This window comes from Petaurus breviceps, unplaced genomic scaffold (genome assembly GCF_028583685.1).
Source record: "Petaurus breviceps papuanus isolate PSGF00001 unplaced genomic scaffold, PetGlider_PUasm1.0 207, whole genome shotgun sequence".
Taxonomy (NCBI): domain Eukaryota; kingdom Metazoa; phylum Chordata; class Mammalia; order Diprotodontia; family Petauridae; genus Petaurus; species Petaurus breviceps.
This window is the reverse complement of record NW_027185850.1, coordinates 22,248,894-22,261,908: the sequence shown is the minus strand read 5'-3', so window position 1 is coordinate 22,261,908 and position 13,015 is coordinate 22,248,894. Positions and strand designations below refer to the sequence as shown.

The following is a 13,015-nucleotide window of genomic DNA, read 5'->3' as shown; positions in this document are numbered from 1 at the left end:
GGCCACAGCAAGACTGGGAATTACTTCCTGGTGCAGGGCAACAGCCACTGCTCTGAACATAGCCTTCGATGGCATTAGCCTTCTTGGAGGCTGTGTCAAGCTTGCAGCCTCTGAGGTTCCTCAATCTTTTTTTTCTTTTTAAACAAACTGTTTAGCGATGCTTTTACCTTGTCCTTATGAAACTGATTCTTGAACCCGTTTGACACTTTACATTTATTTATCCCTATTCAATTTTATCTTATTGGATTTCTAATGTCAAGATTAAAAAAAAATTCTGATTCCATCATTAATTAGGTAAGTTATTCATTTGTCTGGTCCCAGCTTTATCACCTGTAAATAGTGGAGTTGAGTATTTAATAACTGGTATCCAAATGAAGGTGATCTGCTGGGCCCCATACTCCACCTTTCCTACCAGACCACTAGTGAGGAACGGTCTGCTACCAGTCCAAAGATCCCTGATTTTGCAATATGAAGATCTTAGGGTTCAAATCCTTACAACTTGTGACTTTGGTCAAGGTGCTGAAGTTCTCTGGGAGTGGCTTCGAAGCCCCTTTGCATCTCTGAATCTAGGACCCTATGACTTCTCAAAGCAAGACGTTTTCCTAAGGTCAAACCTAAATTTACCTCTTTGTAACTTCTACCTGTTTCTCCTTGCTCTTCCCTTTGGGGCCAAGTTAAGTAAGTCTATCCCTTATTTTATGTCAGTCCTTCCAATGATTAAAGCCCACCATGAAGCCATGCACTCTCCCTGCCTTGTCTCCTCTTGATCCTTCAGCTGATCTTCATCCAAGATAACCTTGTGGCCTTTCATTGTCTTGGCTGGTGGCCCCTAGAACTCACCATGAGGGTCTCATGGTGGTCTGACCAGGAGAGAGGACACGGGGACTGCCATCTCCCTTGTCCAGTGTGCTATTTCTTTTTTAACTGCATTAATCAATTTCTTGGGTGCCATATCACATTCTGACTCATAAATATTAATCTTGCAATGAACTAAAATCATACCATTGTTGAATAAAAGAGACTAAGAGTCTGAAGGGAACCTGGCGATCATGTGGTTCAATCGTCTCCTTGACAGAGAACAGGACCCCCGGTAGTTTGTAGAGTCACTTTTAGAGGTTAACATCACAATATTAACAAGTCTGATGCAGGCAATCCGAATTTTATTTAGGTCAACCATACTTAAGAACTGGGAAATTAACATTCCTTGGCCTCTAACAGAGACTGCAGGTGACTTATTTCAAGGCAATCATTGAGATCTTTTGTTGAAGCATCTTCTTAATCAGCTGTTGATTTCCCTCCCATTCAAACCTTCCATTATTTTCATTCCAGCATTTCAAAACAATTCTAACACCAGAAACACAGAACAAGAATAGGTAAAAATTAACCCAAATCATCAAGAATAGAACAATTGAACACAAATGTTGTTTCAACATGACAAGAGAAGGAAACTTGTATATCTGGAATCACAGGAACTGGAAGGGACCTCAGAACATTTGGGGGAACCTGTACTAAAACAGGAATCCTGGACACAGCAGGCCAGCCAGCCGCTCTGAAAACATCCCGCTTTTCACTCTGGGAGAGTGCTCATGGTTTGGGAGTTTTTGCTAACACAAGAGTCATTCTGCCTCGCTTTTTAAAAAGTATTATTAATCCATTTGTTGTGACGGACAAGGCTTATTCACTCTCCCCCATTCCCTCTCTATGGTACCTTCCCTTGCAGGTAAACAAGGCTGGTAAACCTCTTGCAAATTTCCCCACTGGTCCTAGTTCTGGCCTCTGGAGCCCAGGGATACAAGACTGATTCTCTTAGCTAAGTCCTTCAAAAGCATAAAGATATGGAAGTTTTCTCTTCTCCAGGCTAAATGGGCTTGTTCCTTCACGGTAGCCTTTTTGTCTGAGTGAAACCACCATAGAAGGAGCAAAGGAAAAACAAAAAGACAAAATCCAGGGAACCAGAGCTCCATGCTATGGCGTCAAGGCCAGCAGAGCTCCAGCTCAAAGGTTAAGATGGCTCCCAAGTGACCTTCAGACTTGACCTTTAATACAAAAGAGTGGAAAGAACTAAAGAAATCTGCATTTACTCTTTCAAATCAGTTTTTCACATCCTATTTTGTGCTTCTCAAATTCCAGCCCTAGAGCTTCATTCCTTGAATTTAGAAAGACTCCCGGGACAAAGCAAAAGCTCTCAAGGGGGGGGGGGGTTCCCCCCTTAAAAATGACAGGATAGCTTAGAATCCCAGTTCTGCTGTAGGAGGCTGGTCACTTTCCCCCTCTGGCCCTTTTTAAAAAAAAAATGAAACCCTGTGTAACATGTTGCGGTGGGTTAGATTATCTGCGGAGGTCCTTTCCAGCTCCATGAGCTCTGAGGAAATGGACTTTAATACAAATATGCCTCCACACAAAAAATATAAACACATAACGCATCATGATGGCAACAAGACCACAGATTCTCAGCATTCAATGACTTATAGTTATATGATTGGTGCATTAAGTTATACTATTGAACAACATGCCTCAGAGCCTCCAAACAACTTTTTGAAGTTCTTTTCAGTTACTAGAATCCAAGCAGATCTGGATCCATTCAACCAAACCCAGGAAACACCATACTTTACTTACATCAAGGACATACAAATGTACATATCCAGAAGGTACTAGTAGACGTCTTGTCCAAAGAAACCATTTTTAAAAATCCCTGTAGTAAGCAAAAGCTAGGTTTATTTAAAATGAACATTTTTGTACTGGGAGGGCCCAGCTATACTCCCCTTCTTTCCCTCTGCCCCACAACCCCTAATAGCTCTCAGCCCATTGGCCAGGTCCCCAAATGAATCAGCTTAAAGCCTTAGACCTCTGCTGAAAATCAAATACTCTCCCAAGGGGGACCCCTCTTTTAATGTCTCTTTTAGCTACTACTTACACTTCAGCTGAGTCTGAGTTTCAGTTTCCTTGACAGGCTGCTTTGTAAAACAAAGGCGTGGGTAGGGGAAGTGCTGAGCACCTTGGGAATATGTCTTAAAAGTAAAAAACAGAATTTAGAAGGACTCTAGTAGGATCCTAAGCCCTCTATTTTGCCAATGGCCTACCATCCTAGATTTGGTATCCAAAAGGTATTAGCTATTCTCTGCAAGAACCCTTAAGAAACATCCTAAAGTCAAAAATGGAGGAATTCAAGCCTAAATATTAACTTGATCATTTCTAGGGGTTTCAAGTGGTCTTTGGATATGGAAGTAAAGAGATGTTTGCTACATTCAGGGTTCTCTCCCATACTGGTGACACGCTCACATCTGTCACCACGCACAGGTGATAATGTACCTGCTAACATCTGTCCCGTCCCCACGAGAGGGCTGCGGGGAGAAAAGCACTCTCTAATGTAAGCTGGGCCTTCATCTGTACTAGAGACAGACACCTGAACAGGTGGAGTAGCTGAAGGGTAGATATAAAACAGAAAACTGCTCTTATGAAGAATTGTTTCAAATATCATCCTTTGCATCAGAAATGCCTGCTGGACAGAGGTGAATGAGTGTGGCCAAAAGAAGGAGATTTTCTGGAAGAACGGCATGGGATTGGCTACCTGGTGAGCCCAGGAATCAGCCCCCAGTGTGGGTGGGAAGCAGAGCAGAGGTTGGGGTAGAGAGGATGCAGAGGGGACACCTGTGACAGAAAGGAGGCTGGGCTAGATGTGTCTTGTGAGGAAGTTTCCTTAATGGTGGTGAGGTTGGAAACAACTTCATGTGACCAGGGCTCTAGGACAAGCTACACTGATGTCATACGAACGTGAAAGTCATGGAAAATAAACACATTCGCCAGCACCCGGACCAGGTGGGAATAAGAGATAGACAATGACTCTGATGGTACACTGACTGGACAAGCCCCAAGACAGTTGGAGTACCTCTCTGGGCTGGTTTAACTAAGAATCTGTCTGCACACAGAGGGGATCACACAACTTCTACCTATGTGGCCCCAACATTTTATGAGCCTCAAGAGGAATTCAGATACGTGTGTGTAGTTCTGCATAGAAAAAAAACCTGCCTCCTATACTCTTGCCTTTAAGTTTTGAGTCACAAAAGGTTTTCAATTAGCCTTGTGCATGATTTAGGGTTGAGGTGTTCTACAGATTTGGAGTCAGCCCCTAAGCCCAGGCTGATGATGGGCAAGTCACTTCTCTGGGGCTGTTTCCTCCCTCAGGCAGGGTGAGAGGGGGTGGTGACAGATTCAGAGTTCTCAACTTTCTGCAAACTCTTCATTAACCACACCAAAGGCTGGACTTCTTCCCTCGGATACATCGCCCACACTGCTTTCTCATAGGGTGGCTAGGACACAGCAGTTTATTCCAAATCACTAGCCTCTAATTTGGAACTGCCTGAAACCTGGCCTCAGGCTGCAAAGTGGGAGGACAAGCCCTTGGGCCAGGATCTCAGGCGCCAAGGCAGGCAGACAGCATGGGGAGGAGTACTGCAGATGCCCTCTCCCCAAGGCTCAGCCAATTCTTGCCATTCTGTATCCCACTTTCAGAACGGTGCCTGCCAGTGGCCACGTCAGGACTGCCCGAGGACCAGAGGTTTGGACCAAACCTCTGCAAGAGATGGCCTGGAGCAGGTCCCTCCCAGCACAAACTCTATGTACTCCATGGGCCTCTCACACCTAGGAAATGGTTCTTTGAAAAACTCCCCTCTCCAATTGAAGTGGGTAGGTTTAAACCACTACATTGTTATCCCAGCCTTACAGAAGCTTCCTTCTATGTTATTCATATAGAGACAGGCAAAATATTTCTTTTAACCCCAGAAAACATTGGGAGTCTGCAATGTATTAACACAACATTTATGCACAGTGATACAAATAAAACTTTAATGACATCAGCTCACTACAACTGAAAATTAAGGGCCTCAGAAAGGCTCCTCATGCTGACTTTTAATTGCTAATCACATGTTTATGGAGTCATTTCTGAGCACTGACATTATAGCCTATCATATACCTTCTATTAATTAGGGTGATTGCCAGGATCATGGTAGAAGGTTCGAGGGCTAGAGGACATGCTTACAGAATTTAGTCAAGGGAGAAATAAAAGTACATTGCAAACATCAATGAAAAGCAGTTACAGATAGTAAGACGGGAGATCCCAGATGTCTATCTCTCTTCAATTACTAGAGAACATACAGTGAAGTGACAGACAATACTACTGCCCCAGATCGGTAACTTTATTTGCATTTTATAGCTAATTTCCTAAGCCCCATATCCAAAGAAACCAATAAAAAAAAGCCACATCAGGAACGGAAAGTTAGAATGTCTATTAAATTAATTTTTCTTTAAAAAACATTAGATTTCTGAATGAGCAAGATTCACTTTGGCAGGAAGAGGCCCAGCTTCTTCACGCTCCTCAGCCTGGCATTGGAGTGCCACGAGGGAGGAAGGAGGGCACTTGGGCAGCTTCTGTCCGCTCATGAACTCCAAGTCTCCATAGATGCTCAGCTTCTGAAATGAACCAAGGCAGTTTAGGACTGTGCTGGCCGGGCCCACAGACCCACCTAGCCACACAGAGCAGCAAGGACCTCACTCAGAGTGTCTGATCCTTCCAAGCAGCAAAGGGAGCTCCCCCAGGGGCCCTGTCAATGGCCTCCATTTTCAGGAGGACAGTTACAGGATTTCTAGACACCTGAAGTCAGGACACTTACATCTAGGAATCTGAAGACCCAGGCACCATTTCGGGCTGACCGAACGATTTCTCATTCCATCGGGATGTTGTCAGCCCAGCTGTGAAATGAGGATGGGGCCACCCCCTTCTCTCTCACCCCTTTACAGCGAGGTTGAATAGGAATCCAATGAAGTGGCTACATCTATTCAATTCTTTTTTTTTTAATTTTTTAAAAATTAATTTGTTTGTTTCCTTTTAGTTTACAGGATTCAATTCCACAATTCCTTGAATTTCACATTTTGTCCCCCTCCCTCCCCTCCCCACCATGGCGGCTTATAGTCAAGTACAGGATCTGTAAATGCTTTCACATTATACATTAGTCAGGTTATAAGGACAGATTGTATCGGATGGAATGAAAAATGGTAAAGAGGACATAAAACCAAATGAGACAAGGAAAAAGATAAGGTATTTTGCTTCCACCTGGATAAAAACTTAGTTCTTTCTAGTTCTTTCTCTGGATGCACACATTTCTCTCCATCATGAGTCTTTTGGGATTGACTTATATCACTGCATTGCTGAGAAGAGTCCAGTCTATCAAAGTTGGTCATCACACATACATTGTATCTGATATTGTGTACAAATTTCTCCTGGTTCTACTCTTCTCACTCAGCATCAGTTCTTTTAAGCCTCTCCAGGTAAATATGAAGACTGTCTGCTCGTTTCTTATAGCACAGTAGTATACCATTACATTCATATACTACAACTTGTTCAGCCATTCCCCAATTGATGGGCACCCCCTTAATTTCCAATTCTTTGCCACAACAAAAAGAGCTGCTATAAACATTTTTGTACATATGGGTCTTTCTCCCATTTCTATGATCTCTTTGGGATATAACCCTAGGAGGGGTATTGCTGGATCAAAGGGTATGAAAGTATTTATAGCCCTTTGGGCATAATTCCAGATTGCTCTCCAGAAAGGCTGGATCAGTTCACAACTCTACTAATAAAGCATTAGTGTTCCAATTGGCCCACATCCTCTCCAGCATTTGTCATTTTCCTGTTTTGTCATCTTAGCCAATCTGACTGGTGAGATGTGGTACCTCAGAGTTGTTTTGATTTGCATTTCTCTAAGCAATAGTGAATTAGAGCATTTCTTCATGTGCTTATAGACAGCTTTAATTTCTTTCTCTGAAAACTGCCTGTTCATATCCTTTGACCATTTATCAATTGGGGGACATCTATTCAATCCTTGCTACTGTTAGTTATAATTATGTAAAATAAGTTAATTGGCTCCAGCCCAGTGGAGATACTCAGTGTGAATTCGAAAGAAGAGATTCATTATTTGTACTACTCAAGACCTAGCTGCGTCTCAATGGAGTATCAGATGAATCGAGAGCAGACCAGAGAGAAAGCACTCCAAAGGCTTAGTCAATGTCATCATTACCCGGCTATTCCCGAAGTCAGAAAGGGGATCTGGGGGAGGGCATCCAGGTGCTGGGGAAAACCAGCTCGAAGGGAAGAAACCTGCAATCTGGTCTTGGCTCAAATACTTTAAATATTATTAACCCTCATTAATAACACAAACACAGAGAACAGCAGAATTCTACCTTGAGCCCTCACTTCATGAGGCACCAAATGAATGAAAAAGTCAACAATTCCCATTCCGCAACTTTCCCATGCCCACCTAACGCAATCACTTGGGGCCCTCATGTTCCAACTTCTTTCTAGGTTCTGTTGGCTTTCCTGCTTGGCTCTAATGCTGCAGAGCTGGGTAGCTCTGGGGAGAGAGGGCTGGGGTTAGGATTTATACCCAAGCCACAAGGACAAAGTGACCCACCCGCACCAGGTTGCATACCTCAGAAATAGGAAAGGACGGCTTTACCGGCAAATGAGCTGATGTGTGTACGTACAGTGCCTATCACACAGCAGGCTTCTGGCCTTCTACTCCCCGAAGGACTGTGTGGGTGCGTGACCAGGCCACTCACGAGTCTGCCCCTTCCTCCTCCTCCACTCACGAGTCTGCCCCTTTCTCCTCTCCCAGTTAGCCAGACTCCTCCTTAGGCTGCCTTGGCAAAGACCCTGAAAACCCGCAGGTCATGGTAAACCCCAGGGGTGGCACTTCTGTGGAGAGCTGTAGAGTATATCAGATAAATAGAAGGAAGGACTTCACGCATGGGCTACAAAAGTTTTTGCTTTGCTGATGATGAAGAGGAGTGGAATACAAGAGAAAGCAGGAGATGTTGGCTGCAATCCTGCTGGGATGAGATGAGCTCTGATCTCTAAGCTGATCTGATCAATTTGAGGAATGTAAAAGCACCATGGAATACTGGGACAGATTACTCTGAGGCAGCTCAGGCCTTATTTGTATTCTTAGTAATCACTGTCAAACACTCTGCAATAGATTTATAGGAGTAAAAGGAAAACCTTTGCACTGAAAAACCCCAAACGTTAAAAAAAAAAAAAAACTCTTTGAGATACCCTAGGATTCTCAGAAGAACAAAAAACCTTGTGCTCTGATCTTCTCTCATACACACAGTAATGAGGCAATGAGTGCCCTCCACACAGGCACTCTGAGAGTCAATGATTCCTCTCCAGGCGTCTGCTCCTCTCTCCCCATATTCCTCCGTCACCAGACATCCCCTAGGTCTCCAGTCCTCATCCCGCCCTCCCACCCGAGACATGCCCTAGCTCTGTGCTCTAGACCTCTCCCTTCCCCAGCAGCCTAGTACAGCCACCATTCCACCCTCCTCTCCCCATCTATGGCTCCTTCACCTACTACATTCAGCTGTGCCCAAAGCTTCCCCATCCCGTTACCCTTCAACTCTCCTCTCTCTCTCAGCCAAATTCCTCCCTGGACTGACATGGTCCCCTTTGAAGCTGCCGGTCACTTCCTAACTGGCAAAGCTGCCAGCCCTTCCCGTCCTGCTGAATGTGGCATGGTTAACACCACCGTCTCCCTGCTCATCCTGCCTGCCTGCTTCTCCTCAGGCGTACAGTGGGTAATTCTAGGGGCTCTGTCCTAGGCCCTCTGCTCTTTCTCTCCCCTCCTATGTGACCTTATCAATTCCCATGGATGGGCAAGAGGGTCAAATGGAGCAGGAAGTCTCAGAAGAACGAGGTCTGAAAAAGGAAAATTAGATGTGACAACAAAGAGAAGTCTGGCAACTGGAGAGAGAAGTCAGGGCAGCCTACATCTGACTGAGAGGATACAGGGACGGGTTCCCCTGCCTGCTCCCAACCCAACGGAGAAAAGCAGGAGAGGACGAAGGTTTGAGGGCATGGGATGGCAGGGCTGAGCCACGGCGGCTTGTTTTGTTTTCTTTTAAAGAAGCAGGGCTATGTTGGCGGTCTGAAAGAGGCAGGGAAGGGAAAGGCTAAGGATTGCAGAAAGAGGGAATGACTGAGAAGAGGTGAGGGGTGGGATCAAGAGCACATGGAGATGGGGAAGACAAAATGAGGGTGGAGTCAAGGGGCCATGAAGAAAGGAAGGGAGAGCTCACTCTTCCCGAGAAAGCAGGGGACTAAGTCCTTGGCTGATGGGGAAGAGACGAGGCCAGGAAAAGCTTCCATGGGGAATGAAAAAGGAAATCACTGCGGGCAGAATGAAGAGATGGCCCAGAGGCCCTGAGGACCCGGCTCAGCTCTGCTAGTGTGAGCGCAGGGCGCCATGCTGGGAATAGCCTCTTTCTGGTCTGGTAGGGCTGAGTGGTGATATGGTGAGGAGCGAGGGACCACACAGAAGTGACCTGAGATCAGGGCGGGAGGGAAGCATACAGAACATGGGCCACAGGAGGCAAACGCAGGGTTCAAGAGGCCTGAGGCAGAGGGAAGAGACCAAACGAGATGAGAGCAAGCTTGGGGCCGAGAGAAGAAAGCCAATATTTTAAATTAGGGAAATGGAACGATTCTAGGTAATGGTAACATCTAGTGTGTGGCTACTTGGCAGCTAGATGGCACAGCTAGATGGCACCCTGAGTGCTGGGTCTGGAGTCAGGAGTGTGAATCCTGCCTCAGATACTACCTGAGTGATCCTAGGCAACAACAGCACCTACCTAACAGGACTGCTCTGAGATCGAAGGAGACATCTGTAGAAAGCCCTGCACACAGGAGGCACCACATAAAGGCTCCTTCTCCCTTCCCTGAGGCAGAGTGAAGGACCAGGTAACATATAAGGCAGAGGAGGAATCAGGTGGGCAGGGAGGGAAGCCTGTCCAGCCAGCAGCTTCCAGACCATGCTGGGCCTGCCTCAAGCCCTTGTCACCTTCCATGTAGGTCACTCCCTAATGGCCCTCATGGCCTCCCCGCCTCCCAGCTCTCCCTACTTCAGTCTCTCTTGTCCATAGCCTCCAAAGCCTGCCTGCTGGGCAGAGAGGACCAAGTCACTGCCCTGCCCGGACTTCAGAGGTGCCCGAGAAAGCCTCCTGTTAAAGCCCCTCACAGTCGGACCCAGCCTCCCCTCCCGGCTCTCTGCCCTCTCTGACCCAACCAGAGTGGCCCCCTTTCTGCTTGCCATCCCCTGGGGCCCCCTGCCCGGACCGCCTCTGCCTCGGAGTTCCCCTACTCCTTCAAGAGACAGCTGGAGCACCCCCTTCTGACCCCTCCACTCTCTAGTGCCCTTTCTCCCTCCCCAATGACCCTGCATTTATTACCTTTTTTCTGTTCAGACTTACATGTGTACTTGCTGCCTCCTCACTGGCAGGTAAGTACTTAATGACAGCTGACGTTCACGTAGCACTTAACTACGGGTCAGGCTCTGTGTGCCAAGCCCTTCACAAATATCACATCTGACCCTTGAGGCAACCTTGGGAGGTAGGCATGATGATTATCCTCATTTCAAAGATGAGGAAACTGAGGTAAATAGGGGTAAGTGGCTTGACCATGGTCATAGTAACTAGTAAGTGTGTGAGCCTAGATCTGAAGCCCTGATTCTAGGCTTGGCATGCTACCCACTGCACCACCTAGATGCCAGCTGTACCCATCGGTGCTGGGCGAGCAGCCTGGAACCCCATAAGCACTTAATGCACGCTGATTTACCGAGAAGTCTTCCGGGTTCAAGTAATGACAATCACAGCAATCTCTACACTTTGGGGTGAAAGTCAAGTCCCCCCCAGTATTACTGCTCACAACAGCCATGCTCCTCTCCAGCACTACCCCAGGCCCGGCCCAGTCCTCGGAGGCCCGTGAGAGGCTGTGCTGGGCCGGGGGCAGACCCTCTGCAGCTGGCTGGCAGCTCAAGGACCAGCCTGGCTGGATTCATAAAGACTCACTGCCAGGGTGGCTGTGGCCACAAAGCCTGCCTGCCCGAGGCAGAAAGGCCCCACTGTGAAGAGCACGACGCCAGCTCCCCTTCCTAGCACGTCTCCCTCACAGCCCCCTTGTGGGACCGCGCAAATGATTCCCATTGTGAAGATGAGGAAACCATCTCAGCGCTCTCCCCAGTGAGTCAGAGCAAGTGTGCCCTACGTCCAAAGATCTTTCCACGACACCAGGTCACCTCCAGAAAGGGTAGCCACCTGGGGCTTCTGTGGAGATCCAACACACTCACTAAGGGCGTGCCTCAAAAACCTTCTTCCCCATCTCTGGAGGATGCATGGTGGAGGGAGGTGGAAGCCATGGTTGGCGAGAGGCAAGTCAGAGCTGAAGTCTCTCAGCCAGCCCAGCATGACCTACCCAGGCCCACCACTGTGGGGATGGGAGACAGACAGGCGTGTCCACGTCTGGCCCGGGAGTTGGAAGGTGAAAGCAAGGCATCACGTCGACAATCAGGCAAGCAGATAGACCGAGGGCTGAGGACTACAAGCCTTTCCCATGCCCCCTCCCTCCCAGAGGCACAAACACGAATGACAGGGGTGGGAAGAGGCCAGAGCCAGACAATTGCTTGGTGCCCACCCCCCCCCCGTCTGGGTCAGTGGGGCAACTTGCTGATGAAAGGTGCTCTGTCCTCAGGCCAAGGACCGAGGCTGCAGCAGCCTTCTCGGAGCCGCAAGAGCATGCCGGTCACTCGGCTTCTACTGGGGGGCAGAGGGGGAACCTCCTGGACATGCATTGCTTACTGAACAGCTCAGTTATGGGGCTTCTTCCCTTGAGGAGTCAAGAGAAAAAGAATGTTTGGGGGAGGTGAGGAAGACTTGGGGCCCTTGACTCCCAGGATCCTTCTAGTCCTGATCCAACAAGCAACCACTGACCATAGCTCTCAGCCAGCTTTATCCCTGCTCTCACCCATATGCTGGGGTGCGGCCCTGGGAGAGCCATCTTGGTGGGCGGCGGGGAGGGGTTGCTACAATAACCAATGCATTTTAGGCATATGCTTTCTAGTGAGATCCCAGTCAAACTGGACAGTACCCTCGATTCTGCCCTCCCTCCTGGATACAGCTGTCACTTCCAACACTGCAAACTGGGATAATCAGCCTTCTAATGACCCCCTCCAATGATTCCTTTTTTTTTTTTGCTTTTTGGAGGGGGAAGGCAGGGCAATTGGGGTTAAGTGACTTGCCCAAGGTCACAACATAGCTGATAAGTTTGTCAAGTATCTGAGGCCAGATTTGAACTCAGGCCCTCCTGACTCCAAGGCTAGTGCTCTATTCAATGAGCCACCCAGCCACCCCATCCCATGATTCTTTTTTTTTTTTTTTAAGCAATTGGGGTTAAGTAACTTGCTCAAGGTTACAGCCAGTTATTTCTGGGTGTGGTGCTGAGTTGTCCGAGCCCGGGATTCGATCTCCAGGTCGTCCCAAACACTGGAGCCGGTGCTCTTACTCGCTGAGCCACCTGGCCGCCCCTCATCCCATGATTCTTAAAGGACCACTGGGGCAAGGAGAGCTGGTACTTGGGGTGAGCTGTCTGGGGAGGGGCTGAGCTGGGCGGCCTCACGAGCTTATCCCCCGTCTAGATCAGAAATTCCATGGGGCAGGGACTGTGACTCTGACCACCAAGCACAGGAACTTAACTGTGTCTTAGGTATCATATAGAAGACAATGTGCCGCCATGCTGAGCATGAGAGGAAAATGCCAAAAAGCCTTAGGCCTTCTTGGACAAGGACCCACTCACAAGCTCCCTGTGATAGTAATGGCAATTAAAGATTCCCCTGTATTGGCTTGGTTTTCAAATTGATTGTGTTAAAACCCAGAGTTTGTTAATCCCACCTGTGGGATGGGCTTGTTGATGTGAAAAGAAAGTCCTGAATTGGGAGGAGCTGGTGACGTAGATTTGGAGACACAAGAGAGAGGCGGAAGATCTTTTTTGGTAGCACCTCGTGGTGAGAGAGAGACTAAAAGAATTGCTGGTGGCCGCTTTGAATTGCCCTGGACTTTTGAGACCTGCCCCCTGAGCTGCCAAGGACTGAGGAGACATGGCTGTTTTGCTGGTACTTTGTCTGTCTGTTTTGATGTT

At 47.7% G+C, this 13,015-nt stretch overlaps 1 protein-coding gene across 2 annotated transcripts in view; it reads right to left on the bottom strand.

The window, feature by feature from the left end:
- Window positions 1-4,814: 4,814 nt before the first annotated feature.
- The window catches only part of LOC138164958 (transmembrane protein 59-like), a 24,015-nt gene continuing 15,814 nt past the window's right edge, over window positions 4,815-13,015 (bottom strand). For both annotated transcript variants that reach the window (XM_069092952.1, XM_069092953.1), the window contains exon 8: window positions 4,815-5,466. In XM_069092952.1, the coding sequence (XP_068949053.1) occupies window positions 5,311-5,466 (156 nt within the window). In that variant the 3' untranslated portion in view covers window positions 4,815-5,310. The remainder of the gene's footprint in view (window positions 5,467-13,015) is intronic.